The sequence below is a fragment of the Panthera pardus genome, unplaced genomic scaffold, assembly GCF_024362965.1.
Source record: "Panthera pardus isolate Hobbes unplaced genomic scaffold, ASM2436296v1 HiC_scaffold_12, whole genome shotgun sequence".
NCBI lineage: Eukaryota > Metazoa > Chordata > Mammalia > Carnivora > Felidae > Panthera > Panthera pardus.
This window is the reverse complement of record NW_026526677.1, coordinates 92214822-92238856: the sequence shown is the minus strand read 5'-3', so window position 1 is coordinate 92238856 and position 24035 is coordinate 92214822. Positions and strand designations below refer to the sequence as shown.

Sequence of the window (24035 nt, the reverse complement as noted above, 5' to 3'; positions counted from 1 at the left end):
ACTGCTAATTCTGAATTTAACCACCACACTTAAGTAGATAGAGTTACACATAACTGTCATTCAAGAAACCACTTGAAGGGTATAAAGCACTTTTCCCTAAAATTATGCTTTTTTTAAAAAAGTATTCTAATTTTCACAGCCATCTCAGCAATTACTCAGCAAAGATTTCTGATCTCTTTGTGGAGAAAAAGAAAAAAAGAAGAGGAGTGAGTTGCTTGGAGCCACACAGAAATTAATGAATATGATCAATGTTTCCGTAAACTAGGTTTTAGACAAGTGCTCTAGTCAACGTATTATGTTTTCCGTTGGGACAGTCTTCACGCCAGGAAAAAAAAGCATGAGTTCTCATTCCTCTCTTACCTTTAGTTTCACAGATCATCACGTTACTAAACTCGCTTTCTCCCCCTTCGTTGAAGCACTGCATTTTAATATCGTAGGAGGTTTCTGGCTGCAGATGGCCAATCATGTGCCACTGCTTTGAACCTAGAAAGGAGAAGGAAAAGACAAGCTTTACGTATCGCACGACCCAAAGGTAATTTCGAAACGCGGTTGGAACAGCCTCCTATCGCCATAGTGTCTGTTTGCGTGATGAAAATGTCCTTCAGCGAAGCACTTCAGTAATGCGGCAAGATAAACAGCATTTCTGTGACATGCCATGAAACAAATGACAAGAGGTACATGGAATTAAAGCTATACCCGTGCACTGGCAGTAATATTTTGTTTCGTTACCAAGAATTAGTAGTAGGCCTTTCGTAAAATCCATGTTAATTTTATGCATAAGTTAAGGGAGAAAAACCCCTCAAGTCCTCTGATGGTCTATTTTAACCTAGCAAGTCAATCCAGTCCGTCCACCCTCCAGAAGGCAGTACTATAAATGAGATCAGCAAATGGCGCCCGACCCAGAATAAGCGACCATTTATTTACAAGACAGGCCTCAGAGAAACTCTCAGTTCTGCTGGACTGGATGTGACGTGAACAGACGTCTAAGTGAATGTCTGAACAAATGGTTGAGAATAATCAAAAAGCAAAATCTACTAGCGGAAACTCTTGGTTCCTGCTCCACGATTTCTTTTCTTTTGAGTCAGGGTCTCCAAACCACACAAGTATCTCTAATAGAATGATTTCTGTTATCCATGGCACCCAGCCAACGTTTCATTTAGAAACACTCCCCAAACTGAACCAACTCTCATGCGAACCACTCTCCATTTTTACTTCCACGGACATGTGATGAACTTTAATAAACAGGGACACTTCTGGCAGATTTAATGAACTCTTCCTGCACCTTTAATCCCTCTTAGAACATACCTCTTCAAACTGTTTCCACAGTTCCTTAGAAGCTCAACTATACCACCTACTGATTTAAGAATTAATTGAAGGGGGAGGAAAAACAAAACCAAACCACACAAGCAAGTCAAATCTACTCGGCTGACAGGTCCAACAGCACTGGGTTCCTTTCTAATTCAACACAGACAAAAATATTTCAGACCGGAAACACAGCCCCTTTTCCAGGTCACCACTACAAAACCCCTCATTCATAAAGACCCATAGTTTACCCAGAAGAGAATCTGCTTGTTTTAGGATCAAGGGACTCTGAAAGGCTCAAGAAGTAAGGAATTCTATGCCCCCTTTGTAAGTGTAAAGAGGACCCTAAAATAAACTTGACTCACAATCTTGATTCAAAGACTGGAATAGATCTATTTCTAAGTTCCAAACACTTTCTCAAAGACTTCTATTTTTTCTCTGTCCTTGGGTCTTTCCTAGCTCAGCCCTACACTCACCTAACTATAAACTATATTCTCCTGAATAATGACCACACTAGATTGGAAGTTTTCCTTTCAGAGTCCTAGTCAAAACGTAATTAAACTGCGCTTCCAATATGTTAACTAATAAGAGAAAAACAGGTAAAAGAACACATACCTTGTTAGAATAATACTCCACTGTTACGGTAATTATTCAAATGGCTAAAATGACAGGAAGCACTAGCAGAGAGAGTTTTCCTGATCACTGATGAGTAAGACAACAAAGTACATTATTAGGTTGAAAGTCAACCAACCAGCATACCCTTTTCTTAAACGGGTCATTTTTTTTTTCTTTTTTTCTCAAAGAGTATTTTAGAAAAGATGAAAAGCCAAAGCACAGGCTTAATGATTAGGATGCCTGATACTTTAATTTTTTGGAAACTCAACTTTATAAGACAAAAATATTCACCACAAAAGCACTGGTATGCTGGAAACATTTACGGTTTACTCCAATGTGGAACTTAATTCAGAAGATAGGATAACTTGATGTAATTGCTCTTGGTGTATTCTTTAACACTGTAATTGAGTTTCAGATTTTTTCCAAAAGCTTAAACAATTCTGAGTCAATATACATAAGTAATCTAAAACTTTGCCTTAAAGAAAACTTCATGGGCAAAGGGTAAATACTTTTGTTCCTTGGTTTGGGAGAACAGGCCAATAGTTTCCAACTGCCACAAAAAGAATTTCAAATGCATAAACTTGAAAATAAGGAATAAGCAAATTACACAGCACAGTGAAGCCCACTTAAACATCTAACTGCTCCGTCTACGAAGTTTATAAACAAGTTCTCTGTGAACCGTAAGGCAAAACTCACATCTGCAGACACGACTACTGGATACAAAAGTTAATTTCCCAGTTCCACACACCATATTCACATCACAAAAGCTTGCAAAAATTTCAAAGATTGAACTAGGGAATATATTTTAAAAACTGTTCACCGGTGGATATTTCTAGAGAGTAGAGAACCAGGGGAGGTCGGGAAAAGAATGGCACAGAGCGAGACAAAGAGAGGTGTTCACTTTGTTTACATTTACCTTGTTTAGAACTATTTCATAGCAAATGTTAATCTCTGTCAAAAGATTTTAGAAATAAAAGTGACAGCGTCACTCTCCTAACCCAGCGAAACTAAAAGGACGACCTAGCTAGAACTCAAATATAGAACAGTTACTAATAACTCTCATCATTTCTTCTTTTTGCATAGCTTTTTCCGAAAGTGAAATGTGCACAGGGAAAAGTCCCCATAACGGAACAGCTCGCCGAATGTTCATGAATTGAACATACCCATGGTACCAATACCTAGGTCAAGAAAGAAAATATTACCGGTACCCCAAAAGTACCCCCCATGCTTCTTCCGGTCATATCTCCCTCAAGACAGCTACCGTCTTAACTTCACAGAATAGTCTGGCCACTAACAAGTATCTTACCTCATTCCCCCAGTGCTTCATGTTTAAAGTGGATTTAGAAACTAATTTGTTTCCTACTTTTCCACATTAAGAGAAATAATCACTCTTTCATTCAAAAAATATTTATTGAGCACCTGCTACGCACCAGGTATTAAAACTCAGATGATAATGTTTTACTATATTACAAAAGTAATCTGCTGGAAAAACATTATTTAAATTACACTATTTAAAGAAACTTAATTTAGCGTGTTTAAATGAATTTATTATAAGACTACTTACAACAAAATTTATATGCAGCGTTTGACATCAAGAAGTCGTATGAAAACAACCTTGGCCCAGCGCCATTTTTTGACATGATCCATCGTGATGTTAATAGTTCAAAGGATCAGAATCTTGGGAGGGGAAAATAGCCCTTGGAGGAAGGCTTCCTCCCAAAGCAAGAATCCCTTCTAAGAGATCACTGAGAAAGAAGCATCCAGCTTCTACTGAACACCTCCGAAATTAAGGAGTTTCTGAGTTTGTTAAAAAAGCCGTGTTGGAGGTTTCTTCTTTATGCTACTTCCTTTTAGCTGCCCCTCCCCACTGGCTGAGTTCTTCCTCTACATAACAGTCTTTCAGTATTTGAAGGCAGCTGTCACATTGCTTGTTAGTCGTCCTTTTTCCAGCCTGATCATCCTCAGATATTCCACTGTTCTTTTCTACTCCATTCATTCATTAAATACTGAACACCTCACCACTGGAGGGGCTGGGGATACGACACTAGAGAAAAGACTCCTTGCCTACAAAGAGGCTAACGTTTAGCGGTGGGGACGAACGAAGTAAATAATTTCATACACACACGCACACATGCACACATACTCCTTACACACCACCTGTGGTGAATTCTAGGACATAACCATAAAGGGCACAGTTAGAAATTACACCAAGGGTAACTCACATGAACCGGCAGAGGTTACCTGAGGAAGTAACATTTCGACCCACAAGAGGAAAAACTAAATAAAACACCAGAAGAGGAAAACAGTAGGGAGTAGGAACTGCCACGTGTCATAGTACTGAGGCCAGAGAGATCCTGGTGCACACAAAGAAACTCAAAGGGGGCTGGCGTGTCACGGAAGACACAGTGAGAGGGGAGACGTGTGTCAGACTGGAGGAAGGTGCAGGCAGGGGCCAGCCAGGTCATGTGGGGCCTTCAGACCACATGCGAAGTTCTAGATTGTATTTTAAATGCAAGGGAAAGGTAGTTTAAACACCCTTCCCTATCTTGGCTGGTTTTTTGTCTCTATATATTCCAATTCCTCAGCATCTCTCGAAGCGGAGAACATGCTTAAGATGCAATCATTCCAGTAGAGACGTTAATGGAACTGAGACGGAGACATTGTTTTACATACAGCTAGAAGCCGCAAGTGATTTTTATACTCACGTTACTATTCATTTAAATAAAACAGAAAACAAGAATTTTTTTCAGATGAACTACTGACAAGTCAGATCTTCCCCCAGGCTTTTGTAACTGTTTCTATAACCAAAATGGAAGATACTATATATATTACCTTGGAAAGATGGGTCTCTCTTTGGGAAAAAAAATCAAAGTAATAGTGTCTATGACATTTCATATTTTACCTATCTCAACCTGGGATGATGTTTTTCATAATATTTATAAACTTTCTCCACCCAAAGCTCTTTACGCCAGCTTGCCAGTGGGACTTACCTTCTACAACATCCCTCTTGTAATCACTGTCATTGTCACTATCTGTTGGCCGGTAGTAGATATAAAATCCTTGAATGGGAGTATTATTGTTACTTGATGGAATGTACTAAAAAATAGAAGCAAAGACTTGTCAAAGACAAAAATGAGTGTAACTTTCAACATCCATGATGTGAAATATCTGTGTGGCAATACTTTTCCAGCTTCATTTTGTAAACATCCTTGATGGCCATTTTAAATTTAATTCAAAGGTATTACGAGCATTTAATTTACTGGAGGGCTGGGCAAAAATAATGTAATATATTTCACCAGGTTCTAAGGCATAAAAGTACGTTTGGTTCAAAATAAATAAATCTTGGGGGTGCCTGGGTGGCTCAGTTGGTCGAACGTCCAACTCTTGATTTCGGCTCAGGTCATGATCTCGTGGTTTGTGAGATCAAGCCCTATGCCGGGCCCTGCACTGACAGCATGGAGCCTGCTTGGGATTCTCCCTCCCTCTCCCTCTCACCCTCCCTCCCCCTCAAAATAAATAAACATGATAAAAAATCTATCACTCAATCTTGAAATGGCAATTAAGTTAACACTTGGCTGAGAGCTGAGAAGACTGTCCCACTCATCACAGGTGCTTTTAGATAAATATTCTATGCCCTTCAACTTTCCCTCACTTAGAAGTTAAAAACATTTGCTATTCGTAATATCGTGTCATGAGGATATCGAATCAATCATTACCATGGCCAAACTAGACAACCGTCTCATTAGAAAAGCTGTCCCACTTACCGTCCACTTCAGCATGATCTGCGTATCACTGACAGCTTCAGTGTATGCAATGTGGGGTCCAGTTATTGGACGGTTAGAGAAACGATTGGGGAACCCAGCCACCTGATAAGGACGAGATGCCGAACTCCGAAAACTCTCACCATAATGGTTGATGGCAATAACCCTAAATTTGTATGTTGAACCTTTTGAGGGAGGGAAAAAAAAAAAAAGGAAAAAACAGAGTTTTTAAAAATCTGCAAACAACCGAAGGTCATATCATTATACAAGATATGACAACTGTGCCTAAGTATCTATCTACAGTCACGAAAACACACTCTGAAGTCTCCACGGTAAACAGATTTCAATCCACTTGCCAGCTTCTGTCAACTGGCAGCGGATGTTCAAGATGTTGTGTTCCCGGGTCCAAGAGCTTATTAGGAGCCACTGGGAGACAAGGCCATGAAAGATTAATGATGTGTGTCATGGTAGGGGCAGGTAGAGAACAGGAAAGAGCGCATTTACTTTTTTTTACCATCACGTTCTAAAATCATAACCATCAAATGCAGTATTGGTTGAAGTATCTGTGTTCAAAACAAGGTTCTTTCCCCTTTGAAAGAAACAACTGAAGCGAAGTTTAACACAGTGAATACACTTAGGAAGGGGCGCTGTGTGGGTGACAGCAGATGTCACTTGATTTCACCAATAATGGGATAAGAGCGGACAGATTTAAGCCACAACAGAAGGTATTTATTTGTATTACATATTAAGAACTTAAAAAAAAAAAAACAACACAAAAACCTCTAAGGATTGTGAGTTTCTGACGATCTAGATCTAAAGAATAAATTAGACTCCCCCAGCACGTTTCCTGATGGCTCATAAATAACCACGGGGCTTCTGAAGACGGTGTTTTCTGTCTGCAAAATGCTACCCAGCTTCGCCCACATTTAAAACTGTCACCTTCTCCCAACTCTACCTGCAGGTTCTGAGGCTCATGTTACCTGTCTAGACAAACACCGACATCTGTCACTAAAGTACATTTAAAAAGGCCATAAACAAAAATGGTCATGGAACATAAATAAAAGCAACCAAAGTGGATTTGTGATTACTGCTTTTTCCTTGTGTGGTTTAACGTCTCACATACAGCCTTCAAGATGCTGGGGTGGCAGCAGGGAAGTCGGGTGTTCTGCTGAGCAAAGCATGAGTGGTCTCCCATTTCCATTGAGAGATTCATCATTAGAGCCAACAATTTTTGTCAAACAACCAGCAATTTTCCTTTTAAAATATGTAATTATAGCAAAACACCTTACACACACACACAAAGATGTCACACAGCACTGTTTCTACTGATTAGCAGTTAGAAAGAATCCAAGACCCAGAAGAAAAGAATGTGTTAAGTAAATCACACTACACTTATACAGCAGATATACAGTTCTTAAAAACTTGAGTTTTTGAAGAATTTCTAATGATATTGGAAAAGGCATGTGATAGAGGGAAAATGGGATCACAAAACAGTATTTATGGCACGATCCTGGTTTGTATTAAAAAAAAAGAAGGCTACAAAAATACACCAAACTGTAAACAATGCTTATCTCTGGCTGGATGGGTTTCAGGTGACTTATTCTTTTCTTCATAGTTTCTCTTCCGTTTTCGCACAACAGGCTTGTATTACTTTAACAATCAGAAGAGTACGAGACCACTATAAATATGCATCTCAAGTCAGCAATGGATGGCAAAAAAGGAAATGTTTGAATTACTACCTGGCTCTAAGCTACGAACTTCCACAGAAAGTTTGGAAGGAGGGATATCTTCAGCTGCCACCAGCCAATCACTAGTCCTCATCCGTTTGTACTCGACCTTGAAGGCAGTGATTGGAGAACCCCCATTGGCCCGAGGAATCCAAGTGACATAGACGGACGTCTCTGATGCCGTAGAGATGGTAGGCCGATCAGGTGCCTCTGGAACTAAACACGGAAACATTTATTCCAATAACCCCTGGTGTCAGAGACAAGAATAACTCAAACTAAAAGGGTCATTTTATTAAAGATTTGTCACCAAACTAACTGCCAGAGTTAATAATATTAAGACTATCTTCCTGTTATCTTTTAAAAGCTAAGGGGCAATGAAATGACCAGATACAGGAAATAAAGGAAAAACAAAGTCATCTATAAACTTGATAATTAGCTCTAGAAAATGGAAAGTTAATGGGCATGATAATAGTGACCATGCTACTTTAGATTCATGGCTAAATAGTGTATAAGTAATTATTACCTGGTGCTTATAATTTATAGTAAGTTTTCAAAATTAGGTGTTATTTAAATGTTTTTCTTTACCCACCCAAGCTACATAACACACATACAGATTATTAGCTATTACTATCATATCCTATCTTAACACACCTCAAGGCTATAGGAACGCTACTCCAAAAACACAGACTGCAGGCAGTAAAGAGATAAAATTTGATTAATAAATCAACAGTGATATTAATGGGCAAAGAGAATGCTACGTGGGATGGAAGCAGGAAGACAGGATATGTAGTTAAATAAAGAAAAGGGGGTGGGGCGCCTGGGTGGCTCAGTCAGTTGAGCATCCGACTTCGGCTCAGGTCATGATCTCGTGGTCCGTGAGTTCGAGCCCCGTGTCGGGCTCTGTGCTGACAGCTCAGAGCCTGGAGCTGGCTTCACTTTCTGTGTCTCCCTCGCTCTATGCCCCTCTGCCACTCATGCTCTGTCTCTGCTCTCTCTCTCAAAAACGAATAAACATTAAAAAAAATTTTTTTAAAAATCAACAAAATGGCTCTCAGTAACGAGATGAGCCACCTAGTCATCCACACAAACTTTAGAAAAAGGAGTCAGAGAACGAATGTCTAGCAGTTATAGGTGACACGGCCAAGGGGAGGGGAGGTCCTGGCCCACAACCTGGACAGTCTAGACTCCCGTGGCAGGTAGAAACGTCAGGATTAAGTCCACCAGCCATTTAAACCACGTACCTAACTCTTCTTGCTGACCAAGAAGACCACACGCTTGTGGTTGTAACTGTCTTCCCACTTGGTTCCTACCAGGGAAGAATGCCGACAGAGACAATCTGGTCTGTGGGACGGTTTCAGTGCAAATTAGTAAGTCGCCATTCTGGTTTACGCTGATCACCTATGAATTCTGCAAAGGCGAGCTGGGTCTCAAGAGACTGACTGTCGTTTGGCATGCTAACAATCAGGTGTCCAGAGTTGAAGGAGGAGGTCCAGCTCTGGGCCATGGTGATGTTACCTGGGTGAAGTCACTAAGCGAACCCTGTCTGTCTGGCCCGTGCCACATTCCTTAAGCAACACCACTCTGTCTCAACTCGACACCCCTTTAGCCCGAACAAACACATAAGAAAGAACATAATAATGTTGCAGATGGTACTTGTATGGAGAAAATGGTGGCATTTTAAAAACAAAGCGCTTGATGGATTAAAAAGAGGAAAATACTCAAAGCAGGCAACTTTTGAGTGATACTTACTGTATTCCTTTCAAGTTAGAAAGCAATGGAAACAGAATGAACAGTACTGTTAGTGAATCTCTCTTTTGGTCCTAGATAACCAACCACTTCCTTATATTGATGCATAGGCGGTTAAAACTCATCAAAGAACACCAAAGATCAAACAGAAAGAGAAGGTTATTAGGGAAAAGAATCGTTACAGAAAAGAATCTTCAATATGTAAAAGAGAGAGCATGTGGCAGTTATGGGATAAAAGAAAGACTGTAGTTGGGAGTTCAAAAATCTGAATTTTGAATAGCAGTTCTGGAGAGCTCAGGCAAAGCTACATGGCATTCTTGAGTCTCAGTTAACTGATTTGTAAAATATGCTAATCCTTCCCCCAGGGTTATTGCGAAGATTCAAGAGATCACTTCCTATGGCTATCTCTGCCTGGGTGATTCCAAACTCATGACTTCCAGAACTGAACCCTTAAGCTACACCTAACTATCCTTATTACCTATCTCGGTAAATGGGCCCTGGTTGCCCAAGCCCGAGGCCCCACACTTTTGCCTCTCCTTCAACGTGGACTCAATCTCCTTTGTCTGACAGCTGTGTCCCTCTCCATCCACACTCACTATTTTCGTTATTTCTCTAGCCTCATCTTTGGCCATTTCTCCTTTCCCCCTCTTTAAAGTCTTCTATGGTTCTTCACAGCTTTCCAGGAAAAATTATTATTATTTTTTTTTAGGAAAGATTAAAATTTTAAGTACATCATACAAGGTGCCCACCTGCCTCCCCCCCTACTCTGGTGTCACTCCCAACAGTAACCAATCACACCAAATTAAAACCCTAACCTCTAAACCTCGACACAAAATCCAACATGTCAATTTTGCATCTCTTTGCACAGGAGCTGTCTTGCATTTCTTGTTCCTTCCTCCATTCTTGTCTTTATAGCATTCTTGCCTTTGAAGCTCAGCAGAGGGAGCCTCTCTTACCACCACCTGCCTCCTCTGCATATTTCTCTCGCGATCCCAGAACGCCAAGGGTAGACTCTCAGCACAATGAATCCAAATCATTGTTATGGGTTAATGTGTATATATTACCCACTATATTGTTGCGGACTTATTGTCTAGATCATTCACGATGCTGTAAACTCCTTGAAGGCAAGATTTATTTTGCCTCTGCTGCAACAGCATTTGGTCCAGTATCTACCACAGGATGTTAAATAAGTCATAAGATTTTTGTTTTTCAGATGTCAACTTTATTCATATATAGTTGATACTCGGGGCGCCTGGGGGGCTCAGTCATCCGAGCGGCTGACTTCAGCTCAGGTCATGATCTCACGGTTTGTGAATTCAAGCCCCCCGTTGGGCTCTGTGCTGATAGCTCAGAGCCTGGAGCCTGCTTCGGATTCTGTGTCTCCCTCTCTCTCTTCCCCTCCCCCACTCATGCTCTATCTGTCTCTCTCTCAAATATAAATAAACATTAAAAAAATTATATAAAGTTGATACTCGTGTAAGTACTCTATTAAGGGAGCTGAACTGCTCCTCAGAGGCTAAAGTACTCAAGCAGAAGAGGCTCATGACATTGAAGAAGCAGAGGGGTTCCAGAAGGGTGTTCAAATGTTATGACCTGCTTTTGTCTGAGGCCAATTTGTGAAAGACTATACAAATAGGGAAGAGAGGCTTGAACACTGTTAGAGCTCAGCAATGAAATTTTAAGCCCTCCCTAGACATCCTGCTAACACATATTAACACAGCCACAAAGAGCACGTTATGTTGTAATTGTAGAATTAGTACGTGTGAAATTTAAATACTAAAAAGAATCTTTTGAAAACTGTATGGCTATGACATCTAAAAACCATACAAGTGGCAAGATATAGCAATAAAATGGAATATGGCATGTAATCATTCAAAACACTAAACCATACCGTAGGCACCACCACACGTTTTGATAAATCACCGAAAAAAAAAAAAAAAAGTCAGACTTTCAGAGTTCAAAACATAAATTTAGTTTCTTTGCCAGAGAGGAGAGAGAAAAATCCTTTTTATGAGCTATAAAATCTTAGTACCAGAACGTTTTGGGTCTGAGTTTATTACCTCAAAAAGCAATCATGACACTGAGTTACCAAGATCGGAGCACAGGGCATTAAAAAAATGGTAATGGGGGTGCCTGGGTGGCTCAGTCGGTTTAAGCATCTGACTTCGGCTCAGGTCGTGATCTCATGGTTCGTGGATTCGAGCCCCGCATCGGGCTCTGTGCTGACAGCTCGGAGCCTGGAGCCTGCTTCAGATTCTGTGTCTCCCTCTCTCTCTCTGACCCTCCCCCACTCGTGCTCTCTCTCTCTCAAAAATAAACATTAAAAAAAAAATTTTTTTTTTTAAAACATGGTTGAAATAGGACCTGAAAGAGCTTTATGGTAGGCTATAATCTGAACAATAAACAAACACTCTCTCCCACTCCACCCCTTAAATAATTTGAAACATGCCAGTTACATGTGCAAACAAGAAAATCAATAAAAATGAAGGTTTCTACTTTACCTCCACTATGCCTAGAGGAATCTGTAAGTACCACCCCAAAGTTGTCCGCAGCCTCCGAAACAACAGGACGCCTAGGGATGCCCATGGGTGGAGAGGACGCCTGGGTGTTTTTTGATGAGGTTGTTTTCTCTAGAAAAGTTAGAAAACACATAATCACATACTGTAACATAAGCTTCTGTGTAGATGTAGAGTTAAGGAAAGATACTAAACTCAACTGGTGTATCAATATAAATACATGAACTTGTCTGTTACGGGGTCTGAGTTTAAGACCTACATTGTCAATAGTCAGCTAATCTGAGGAATTGACTTAAAAAAACAAATTACTTTGTCAGGGCACCTGGGTAGCTCAGTCAGTTAAGCAGCGGACTCCTGATTTTGGCTCAGGTCATGATCTCAATTTGTGAGATCGAGCCCTGCGTCAGGCGTGGAGCCTGCTTGGGATTCTTCCTCCCTTTCCCTCTCTGCCCCTCCCTCCACTTCTCTCTCTCTCTTTCTCTATCAAAATAAATAAATATTGTTTTTAAAAATTACTTTGTCTTTTTCTAGTAGCTTTAAGGGAAAACTAAAATGTGTCTTTCTTCATCAGGCTAATTTAAATTTACACACAGAATAAACACCACAAGTAAAAAAGCCAAATGCCGAAAAGCTTTCAAACTATTCATCCCTTTTGCTTCTTACTGTACCTATTTCTTCATTCTAAAACATAAAACTCATTCTTAAAGAGCTTCTGTTTCTTCGTGAGAAAATTATCATGTTAAGCTTAAAAATTCCAAGAGGCAAAAAGTGAAAATGGGTGATTATCTTAAAACTGAAATGTTCTTCTTATTCAGTATTTATAGGTCAGATTCTATAAACAGCTGTGGACTGATGATGAACATTAACTCAAAGTGCAGTTCAAACAAGAAATACTCATTTTTCTAGCTACACTCAGTAATTAGTATGAAAGGGTCTTTTCCAAAAGCCAATAAATAATTTCTTCTCAATCATACCTCCTTTTTATTTTTGTAATGTACTAAAATACTCTGCTACCCAGTTCCCCTCTCTCCTCACTGAAATCTTTTTGTTCATTGATGGCCAAGCTATAATGGCATCTTTTCAATCAAGCCTACCCTCAACGAGCTACCCCACTTGAAAGAACATCCTTTCTTTGTACTCTCTCAGTCCTTCCCAGTACTTGTCGTACTTCGCTCACACCCTCGCCCTTCTGCGGTCTATCCTTACCCTACCCCCGTTGAAACACACAACAGATTATGTCGCACAACTCAGCTCAAACCCTCCAACGTTTCCACTTTCTCGGAGTCAGTCAATGTCCTTGCAGGATGGACAAGGCACTGTGTGGGGTGACCGCTCTGTCATCTTCCTGAGCGCCCTCCCCCACGGTCACAGTCCCTTGGCTACCGTCACAGTGGTGCCCTCAGTGTTCCTGGGGTACACCCGGCACACCCCACCCCAGAGTCTCTGCACTTGCTATCCTCTCAGCCGGGGTGTTCTTTTCCCAGACATCCACGTGGCTTTCCACTTTAAACCTCGACGTTCTGCTCTGCTGTCGACTGCTCACTGAGGACTTCTCTGGCCACCTGCTTACATTGTGACAAGTGCTACCCCACGCACTTCCTATAGCCACCCCCTAATTTAGTTCTCTTATTAGCATTCACCACTTTCTAATGTACTTATAACTCAGGTGGAAACATCTCCCAACTAGACTGTAAGCTCCATGAGGGCAAGGAGTTTGTCCCTTTTGTTTATTGCCTGACACACAGAAGGCATTAAGTAAATATTAACTGAACTGAAATCCTGCCTTGCAGTTGGTATTTATGTGTCTTAGCCTACTTAGCAAAGTAGAGGTACCATTAGGATGAATCTTATCTTGATCATCTTTGTTTTCCCTGTATCACCTACCCCAACGCCTTACATATCATAAACTCTCAGAAATACTCATAGAACATTGGATGGGATGGAATAATACAACCATCCAAGCATGGCCAACAAAGGTACTATACTAAAATTATTTAATGGATTTATATATAAGAATCTCTAGGGGCACCTAGAGTCGGTTAAGCGTCCAACTTTGGCTCAGGTCATGATCTCATGGTTTGTGGGTTCAAGCCCCTTGTCAAGCACTGTTACTGACAGCTCAGAGCCTGGAGCCTGGAGCCTGCTTTGGATTTGCTTGCTCTTTCTCTCTCTCTCTCTCTCTCTCTCTCAAAAATAAAAAAAATAAATAAAAAAGAATCTCTATGACCCCAAAGGACACTCAGTAATAAAGAGACATCCACACGGCCAGCTCGCTCCTCCTGAGGAAGATTATACTCACCTTTGCTGGTTCGGAAGGTAAGCATGGCGGGCTGCCCTTCACCTGCTGCATTTCTTGCCACCATCAAAACTTCATAGAGACTAGATGGCTCCAGTTCTGTCAGATGGAGCTCATTCTCACTTCCCGGGACTCGAACTGTGTGCCAGCTTCCCACCAGGCCAACGCCGTCATCTAGCTGCTCAAGAGAAAGTAAGTCATTAAAGAAAAGGAGATAAGGGGCAGAAAAACCTTCCATTCCAATTTGAGAAAATCTTCCATTCCAGATGAATGTTGGTAAGGAATATACTGTTGGAAGAAAGAGACATGATATTTCTTCACATTAAGAAATATAAGGAGACCTGTAACATGAACTTAGGAATTCTCAGGAATAAAAAGACTCCTTCCTGGCTCTCCTACTTACCACTCATTTGTGGCCTCAAGCAAGTTACTTATCTCCCAGAGTTTGCTTCCTTTACTTGTAAAGGAAACAATACTCTTCTTACTTGGCTAATGGGAGCATAAAATAAGTACATAATAATCTGGACTAATGATAATATATAATATACATAATAAATATATGTTAAGTTAGAATACATATGCATATATGGGTTACATAATTATGCATTTTATATTTCCAGCATTCTTCATGTCTCACCACTTCCACATGTACTGGAGGAAATAAATGTTAAAAAGATCTGGGGCGCCTGGGTGGCTCAGTCAGTTAAGCGTCCAACTCTTGATTTCAGCTCAGGTCATGATCTCACGGTTTGTGGGTTGGAGTCCCGTGTCAGGCTTCATACTCAGCTCAGAGTGTGTTTGGGATTCTCTCTCCCTCTCTCTCTGCCCCTCCCCTACTTGTGCGTATTCTCTCTTGCTCTCTCAAAAATAAACAAACTAAAAAAAAAAAAGAAAAAAAAAGATCCAATCCGTTGTGTCTTAGTTAATAGAACTAGGAAACGACATCACACAGAAGTTTTTGTGTGGCTAAGAATCCCAGTGAAAGTTTCTTCATCTTGAATCATTCAAAGTTTCTACATCTTGAATCATCAGGTTAGAAACAGTGAATAAACTTTCAAATATCACCATGTTAATTGTTCCAGATATTAAAAATATATACTATTAAACGATGGGCACCAAAATGTCTTGGACAAAGAAAGGTATTTTAAATATGAGGGTGTCTTTTGTTCATTTATTAGTCTCATAAACAAAGAAACACTTTTTTTCATTTTGCTTTAATACAAGCCTCTGGAAGAAACATTGGAAAATCAACTGAGAGGATCAAGGTTCACTCAAATAAGTCACCAAACAACATAAGATTCCGATACAATTAAGAAGACAACTTGAAATAAAAATAATTGTCAGAGATTATACCAGAGGACTTTGATGTTTCTAATAAGAAACTGCTTTATTTGTTAAATAAACTGTGTTTTACTATCTCACAAAGGGAAGGGGTGACTTTTTAAAAAGTGGTTTCTAGAGGTTTACACTCAAGGGGTTAAAGTGTTTGATAAAAAAATGTCCAAAAAAATGTCAAGAAGTCACTGGGTTCTTGGAATTCCTATTCTGGGGGATACTGTGTATCTTTCATTCTTACTGCTTACTGGTAAAACCAGCATGGCTGTTGGGATAGCTCTCCCAAACTCATAATCCTAGAACACTCCTGTTTCCTGTTGCTCTATAAATGTCGAAGATAATAAGCATGTGTTATATACACACAACGTTAAGGTGAGAGAAGAGAAAGCTGATAAATGAGAAGACATTACCTTTCGATACTTCACAAAATAGGCATTGATGGGCAGCCCGCCATCCTTCCCCGCCCTCCAGACCAGGTTGTACGTATCAGATGTGTAGGTCTGCGGAGGGCTCAGAATGATGGGGGCATCAGGGACAGAGGCACCACTAGTGTTTTTCTCTGGCGATGATTCCACTGCGCTGGAGTGTCTCTTCCCTGGAAATGAGCTCAATAATCCAGCTTCTGAACCATCTCTTTTATCATTCTGAGTGGGATTGGAAGGTGTAACTGTTTCTGCTTTTGTATTTGTTTCAAAAGGAACTGCAGGGAATGGAAGAAAGAGAGAGAAAGAGAGAGAGAGAGAAGAGACAGCTTGAGGAAATTCATTATTTCAGTGCCTTCTTCACAGTGATCCAACTGCCCACAAGGATACAGACAATCTGAGCCCCAGAAGTGAAAGCAGGTTAACAGCTCAGTTTGTAATTCATGGAAACCTCCAACCTCCAACAGTAATCTCTTATTGAAAAAGCTGCGGTAGTGAAGTGATTTTGAGGATGTTATTTTTCCTTGCTCTACGCTAGTATTCCCTCTTTTACAACAACAGTTTGCTAGTTTAACCTTGAAAGATTTTAAGCTGGAGAACACCGAGTGGTAATTCCAGTTGGTAAGTGAAACGCACGAAGCTATGCATTCCCTTAGCGGCAAGGTGAACTCAATAGTAAGGAAACAACCAAGAGCTAGGCTGTTACCTGCTGGGGAGCCAGTCTCCAATGATACCCCTCAGCATCCACACCCTTGGACGGTCCCCTCCCTGCTGAATCAGGCTGGCCCTATGGCTGGCTTCAACCAAAGTGAGACTGTGCTCTTCCAGGCTTGAGTCTTCACAAGGCCTGGCACTTCTACTTCTGTGTCGCCCCATACAGACATCCAAGCTAGCCGTGTGGAGTGGCGGGGGGAGAGGGGGAGAGAAAGGGAAGGAAGGGGAGGTGGCCGGTTATTCCAGCCTTCACAAAAGTGTCACACATGTGGGTAAAGCCACTTTGGCTGTTCCAGCCCCAGGTACATCTGACTGCAATGGCGTAAGAGACCCCAAGCAAGGCCGGCAGAATTGCCCAGCTGCGTCCAGTTAACCCTAGGAACGGTAAGAGATCATAAAGGGGCTACTGTTTCAGTAATCTTTGGGGGTAGTTATGCAGCAACAGATAATGAAAATACCCTACACAAGCAGAGCAATTTACATTCGACAAGAGGAAACAAGGTAAAAGAAGGGTTTACCTATTTCCAAGCAAGCCCTCTTTCTGGATAGAACTGAAGACTGGCTTAAGAAATCGCCAATCTAGGGGCACCTGGGTGTCTCAGCCGGTTGAGCGCCCGACTTCGCCTCAGGTCATGATCCCACAGTTCATGAGTTCAAGCCCCACATCGGGCCTGCTGCTCTCAATGCAGAGCCCGCTTTGGATCCTTTGTCCCCCTCTCTGTGCCCCTCCCTTGCTCGCGCTTTCTCAAAAATAAAGAAACGTCAAAAAAAATTGCCAATCTAAAGAAAAATGAAACAAGCAAATAGTCTTAATGCTACTAAAAGCATACAGAACACAAGAGAAGGGAAAAATATTTGCGCTGAAAAAAGAAATAGGTTGCACATCCCATCCCCCAAATTTACTGAGCACATATTATGGGCCACGCATTGTGTTAGACATTTAATAAATATAATCTCAAGCTCTCAAAACAACATTCTTAGGTGGACAGTAATATTCCTACTTCACAGCTGAGGAAATTAGGGTTCTGGGAGATTAAGTGACAACAGCCAGCAGAACTCCGGTGATCCTGCTCCAGAGAAAGCAGTTGATGAAAACAAATACACTCCGAGCACCATGAAACCCAAGTGCTGACAGCTTGGTTTCTCTCAAGTGCTATTCAGGCTGGCAACGAAAAGGTCTCCTCTTTTTGACCACTTTTGTGGAGGAAGGGAGCAGAGGAAACGATGTGAAAGAGTTTCTTTTGCACAGTGAAGTCAGATTCCTGGTAAAAGGTGGGTGTGTTTTGAGAAGCCCTGCAGTTCAGGAGGGAACCGACACAAACCACGGCTAACGGCGTAAGGTCGGTTTTCTGTTTAGAGGAGAAAAGGTGTCTCCGACGCGTCCTCCATTAAAGAAGCTAGTGAGAAAATAATCCAGGAGAAAACTAATTAAGTTCACTGAGACAACTTCACAGTATTGCTTCTGGAGCAGCCGTGTTTATCTAGTGAGTCAGGACGTGGGCTGGCTGGTAAGGGTGTGCGGCTGGTGCCCACTGGGGCGAGAGATGGGCTCTAGCAAGTGGAGGTAATTAGCTGTGGCTTAGGGTAGCGGAGAATGACCTTTTCATCATTAGGAGTTTCACGAGCCTTTGGGCTGCTTACCACTGGGAAGTGGTATCTGGCCGTACAAGAGTTGAAAGACCACAGGCCTCAATTTATGCAGAGGCAGGGGACAAACTTATGCCGCAGCCTGTGTCTAACGGTATCAGTGTCACAATTCTGCTCCTGCTATTCTGGATGCGATGAGGCTTTTCTGCCACGTTTATTAAAAAGGGGATTCGAGAAGAGGGGAGGAGGAGGAAGATTCAATTCTTTTCTTTCTGCTATTTCCAGTAATATAATTTGAGTACTCACACGATATAATTTATAAGGCCTGAACACCACTTTCAAAAGTTTTTTCACATACATTATCTCAACTTGTCTTCAAAACAACTCTGTGAAATGGTCAGACGAGATCACTTCTTGGCCTTTTGGCTAAGATCAAGTGTGAAATGATCAGTTTAGACATCAAGTATTGGGGCACCTGGGTGGCTCAGTCGGTTGAGCGTCCGACTTCGGCTCAGGTCATGATCTCACAGTCTGTGAGTTCGAGCCCCGCGTCGGGCTCTGTGCCGACAGCTCAGAGCCCGGAGCCTGTTTCGGATTCTGTGTCTCCCTCTCTCTCTGACCCTCCCCTGTTCATGCTCTGTCTCTCTCTGTCTCAAAAAAATAAAAATTAAAAAAAAAAAAAAAGAAAAAAAAATAGACCAAGTATTTTTAAACGTAGAACGCTTTTTGAATTAGAAGAGGCTGATAAAATTCTGCTTTTCTAAGTACTATAACTATGGCAGTGAATTTAATGACTCAGAGCTGAAACTAAACAAGGAATATAACCAAACTTGTCAAAGCCGTTCCCACTGTGACCACCTACACCAGCATCCCCTACCCCGACTATCCCAAACCAACTCCCATTATAGTTTTGAAGAGTTACAACCCACTCTACAAATATTTGTACATCTCAGACCTCAAAACCCAAGGTCTCTGGAAAGAAAAAGGAGGAGGGGGCAGTCATCTCTCTCTTTGGCCTTGCTTACCCTCCAAAAAACAAGTAAATGGCTCTCAGTATGCTAGAATTTAATAAGGCTCAGATTCCTGTAGAAAGAGGTGGGTTGTTATGTATTGTGAGCTTTAGTAAACCTGGCTGGATCTTAATAATTATAGGGCGCGCAAAAGAGAAAATATAATAACATTTCGGAAGGAGGTCGGTGATGGGGTTACTATACATGAAAATGGTATTTATCAAGACATAAAGTCCTGGAAGGGGTGGGGAAGACCTTAAAGATCTAAAAAATTCTAACCTAAACAAGTTACCTATGTATTTTCTAAAGGCTTCAGATCTTTGACATTTAAAGTGAGGCAGTGAGACAAAAGATCCAGTTCCATCAACTGTGACTATCACATCTATGCCTCTTGCTATCCTATATTTATATAAAACAATCACTTTAGCCAAAAGCTAACCAAGCATCACCTGTGTTACACCTGTCCTACAGCTAACAATTTGAGCAGAGCCACTCTGATTTTCGCTTGGCAGAGCAGATATATAAACACACACACGTATACATATTCATATTTACACGTGTATGAATTTATACAACACCCAACTACCCTCTTCATTGGAGGATTCTTAACATGTCTGAAGTGAGTAGCTATTTCTTCCTTCCCTAACTGCTACAGGGAATAATCCTAATTTACCAATAATCAGACAGTAATAATTATAATCTAATACAAATGGATGTCCTTGGCCTTCCCCACTTCTCTTTCTACCTCCAGCTTCCTCTGGAGCTCCAGGGGCCTTGTGTGCCTGTGTTGGAAATACCTGTGTGCACACCCAATTTCTGTCTACTTTATGTTCCTTCCTCTGCAAAAGACCACCCCTTGGCCGCTCCTCTGGCTTAAGGGTGCCTGCATGCTGGTGGTGTGGTCTACACTCTGGAGGATGGGTCAGGGAACGGGACCTGTGTGGAACCAGACTGTGAACTAATTAAAGCAAGGACTTCCAGAGCCCCAGACCTGCTATACACAAGGAGGAACACGGGCTCCAGGCTCCAGGGACTATAACTTAACCCCTTAACCACATGGACTATTTGACCAGTGGGAGCTGAGGACCCAGGCAGAAGAAAGCTGCAAGGAGCCCTCTAACGCACTGGCCCAAGGCAGGGAACTCAGTTGCCAAGACTAAGGGCAGTACTGTTTTTGACACTCTGCTTCTTGCATGACAAATAAGGTGACAGTCTCCACTCAACTGACTACCTGCTGGCGCATTGCTGCTCTAAATACTGATGTAAGGCTTGAATTTGAATTAAGTCAAATTTGAATTAACTTTAACAATATTGATACTCTATACGGTAAGTACTTCAAAAACTGTATAAAGCTTTTAAGTCATCCTCACCAAAAATCAATAAAATATCAAGAATTAATGTTATACATCCCATTAGAAAAATAACTTTGAATAGGAGGTACTGTTTGGTAGTACCATGATTCTACTTTCTCAATGAAAGCCAACCCTTCAGGGGCGCCTGGGTGGCTCAGTCGGTTAAGCGTCCGACTTCGGCTCAGGTCACGATCTCACGGTCCGTGAGTTCGAGCCCCACGTCCGGCTCTGGGCTGATGGCTCAGAGCCTGAAGCCTGCCTCCGATTCTGTGTTTCCCTCTCTCTCTGCCCCTCCCCCGTTCATGCTCTGTCTCTCTCTCTCTGTCTCAAAAATAAATAAAAGTTAAAAAAAAAAAAAAAAGAAAGCCAACCCTTTAGACTCTGGATACTGTACTTATCAAAGGCTCACCTAAAAAATGTCAGCAATGATCACTTTCAGTAGCTTAGACAACCAAAAGCATTAATCATGAAAACAGGTCACAACTCGGGCTTGGTCCCATATGAGAGCTTTCTATAGGACAACTACAACCTTAACCAAAACATCCGAAATGGAAACCAAGGTTCATCCGGTTCATGGTAAGGCCAAATACCCAAAACCACAGTTCTGTGTTTCACTATTGCCGGGGAAAATATATATATATATTCAGAGATTGCTGGACTCATGAAAAAAACATACTTCAAAGCACTTTATCCCCTACAATCAGAGGAAGCTAATCACCCGAGAAAAAGTACTAATGGCAACTCACCAACTGTGAGGACTGCCTCCGACTGTGTGGCACCATGTTCATTTGTGGCTTCGCAGATGTATTTCCCAGCATGCTCCTGAGTGATGGCCTGAATATACAGAGAGCTTGAGCCAGCTCGGGACATGATGAAGTAGACAGGCTCCAGGTCATAGCCCCCAGGTCGTAAGTGTGATTTCCGGGATTTTGATCTGAGCACTTGAGACGGATGGCTGGTTATCAACCCGTGCCTGTCATACCAACGCATGACTGGGACTGGCACGCCAGTGGCATTGCAGGACAGAGTAACAAAGTCTCCATCTACCACCTTTGTACTTGCTGGTGCTGTAATTATAACTGGCTTGAGTCCACTGCCTATTAAAACAGTAATTCACACACAAATACACACACATAATTAAGATTATAGTACCTACAATGCAAAATAAATTCATCTTCTTGCATAAATGTTATCCATGTCGTGCCCAAGTAACAGCCTTAAAAGCATCTTTCGTACATGTATTTCTTAACAGTGTTTTTTTTTAATTGAAGTATAATCGACATACAACATTAGTTTCAGGTGCACAACATCATGATTTAACATATGGATACACATTGGCAAATGATCACCACAATAAATCTGGTTACCATCCCCTAAACAATGTTTTACATGCAGAACAGTATGGAGAACACATTCATTCACTGAAACAAGTGTTTGCAAAGACATGGGCAAACAGGGATATATGACAGTAATAACTAAAACAAAGATAACTCCCTCCTTGTTAATTCTCTTCTCAACTTTCACCACGTAAAACTGTCCCTAAAAAGTAGAATTCTTAATTGTGGGCTCCTGGACATTTCCTACACAGACTTCCTGTCCTTTAGGGAAAAAAAAGGGTTTCCTATACTCATTTGACTGCTGTTAAGTATAAAACAGGTGAAGCCATGAAAAAGGTGTCAAGGAGCATAAAACAAAATAATATTCCTTCACAAAAATAGTTCATTCCAGGGGGAACCTCTGATTACAAAAAGCCTGGGAGAGAGATCTGTTCTGAGTGAAAGTCGACGAGTGTATTTCTTATCATGTTACACAAACAACATTTTTTGTCTCTAAACTAACTCTCTTTCCTTTTGGTCCCAGGTATTCTCTGGAGCCATTTTTAAGTGTGCCTACTATGGAATATCGATTACAACTGGAATTTTCTCCAGTGCATCCTTCTCTTTCTCCAGCCCTACTTCCTACCTTTGACAAAACCAACACTCGGTATGGTTAGATTCCCGAATCTCTGCCAATCTAGAAAGTGTAAGATGCTGTCTCACTGGTCATAAACTGCACTCTCCTGAGTACTAATGAGCTTGAACATCTTTTCACGTGTTTATGTGTCGCTGGTATTTTTCCTCCTCTTTGAAATGCTTTTTGTCCATTTTTCTGTTGGGTCATTTATCTTTTTTGTAATGGTTTCAGAGTTCTTTGTATATTCCAGCTAGTGTTCTGTTATTCGTTATATATGCTGCTAATATCTTCTCACAGTTTATTGCTTTTTTAAAAAAAATTTTTTAACATTATTCATTTTTGAGAGAGAGACAGAGCATGAGTGGGGGAGGGGCAGAAAGAGTGGAAGACACAGAATCAGAAGCAGGCTCCAGGCTCTGAACTGTCAACACAGGGCCCGACGCGGGCCTCGAGCTCACGGACCGCGAGATCATGACCTGAGCTTAAGTCGGACGCTTAACCAACTGAGCCACCCAGGGGCCCCTGCTTTTCTTTCATTTTTTTTTTAAATTTTTTTTTTTAACGTTTATTTATTTTTGAGACAGAGAGAGACAGAGCATGAACAGGGGAGGGGCAGAGAGAGAGGGAGACACAGAATCTGAAACAGGCTCCAGGCTCTGAGCAGTCAGCACAGAGCCCGACATGGGGCTCGAACTCATGGACCACGAGATCATGACCTGAGCCAAAGTCAGGCGCTTAACCGACGGAGCCACCCAGGCGCCCCTTTTCTTTTCATTTTTAATGGTATTCTTTATTAATAAGGATGTTCTAATTTCAATGTAGTCATATCAATCTTTTAAAAAAAATTAGCCTAAAATGTTAAGTTATATCCAATCAGATAGATGTCTCCTGCATTTTCTTCAAAAACTCTGCCATCTTGCCTTGCACAGATAGGTCTTTAATCCACCGGTAATTTGTCTTTATACACATTACGAGTTAGAGATTTCATTTCTTTTTCTCCATTTTGATGAGCAATTATCCCACATCCACACTTGAAATGGATGTCCTCCTCTTGGTAATCTGCAATGCCACCTAAGTCAAATCCTTAGGTGCAAATGTCTTCTTGCTGGGGCTTTGTCTTGTTTCAATAGCCTATCTGTTCCTGCACCAATACAATATATCTTAGTTACCACAGATTTTTATATATGTTCTAATACCTGTAAAAATAAGTCCCTGTGTTTTTCTTCTTCTTTCAGCATGCCTTAACTATTCTTGGGCCTTTGGTCATGCATATAAATCCCAGAATCAGTTTGTCAACGTCCTCAAAATATCCAAATAAGATTTTAATTGGAATTGCATGAAGTTACAGGAAGTTTCTGGAAAGACCTGACAACTGTGTAATACTGAATTTCGGTATGTACCAACTGGTATATCTTTCTAGGATACCTTGGTCTTTTTAAATGTTGCTAATATTAAAAGGTGACTTTTAAATTATATTTTCTGCCTGTTGTTGGCTATAGTGGTTAATTTTATGTATCAACTTGATTGGACGAAGAGATGTCCACATAACTGGGTGGGTCTGCGAGAGTGCTTCCAGAAGAGATTAGCATTTGAATTGGTGAACAGAGTATAGCAGATGGCACTGCCCAAAGCGGGTGAGCAACATCCAATCTGCTGAGCACTCTGTAGAGCAAAAATGCAGAGTAAAGGTGAATTCTTT

General features: G+C 41.2%; 1 protein-coding gene across 6 annotated transcripts in view; it reads right to left on the bottom strand.

Moving 5' to 3' along the window:
* The window catches only part of CDON (cell adhesion associated, oncogene regulated), a 105225-nt gene that overhangs the window by 33303 nt on the left and 47887 nt on the right, over nucleotides 1-24035 (bottom strand). For all 6 annotated transcript variants that reach the window (XM_053900290.1, XM_053900289.1, XM_053900284.1 and 3 more), the window contains exons 8-15: nucleotides 21130-21480; nucleotides 15709-15998; nucleotides 13967-14141; nucleotides 11653-11781; nucleotides 7418-7621; nucleotides 5682-5863; nucleotides 4908-5013; nucleotides 361-483 (exon numbers count right to left, since the gene is read on the bottom strand). In XM_053900290.1, the coding sequence (XP_053756265.1) occupies nucleotides 361-483; nucleotides 4908-5013; nucleotides 5682-5863; nucleotides 7418-7621; nucleotides 11653-11781; nucleotides 13967-14141; nucleotides 15709-15998; nucleotides 21130-21480 (1560 nt within the window). The remainder of the gene's footprint in view (nucleotides 1-360; nucleotides 484-4907; nucleotides 5014-5681; nucleotides 5864-7417; nucleotides 7622-11652; nucleotides 11782-13966; nucleotides 14142-15708; nucleotides 15999-21129; nucleotides 21481-24035) is intronic.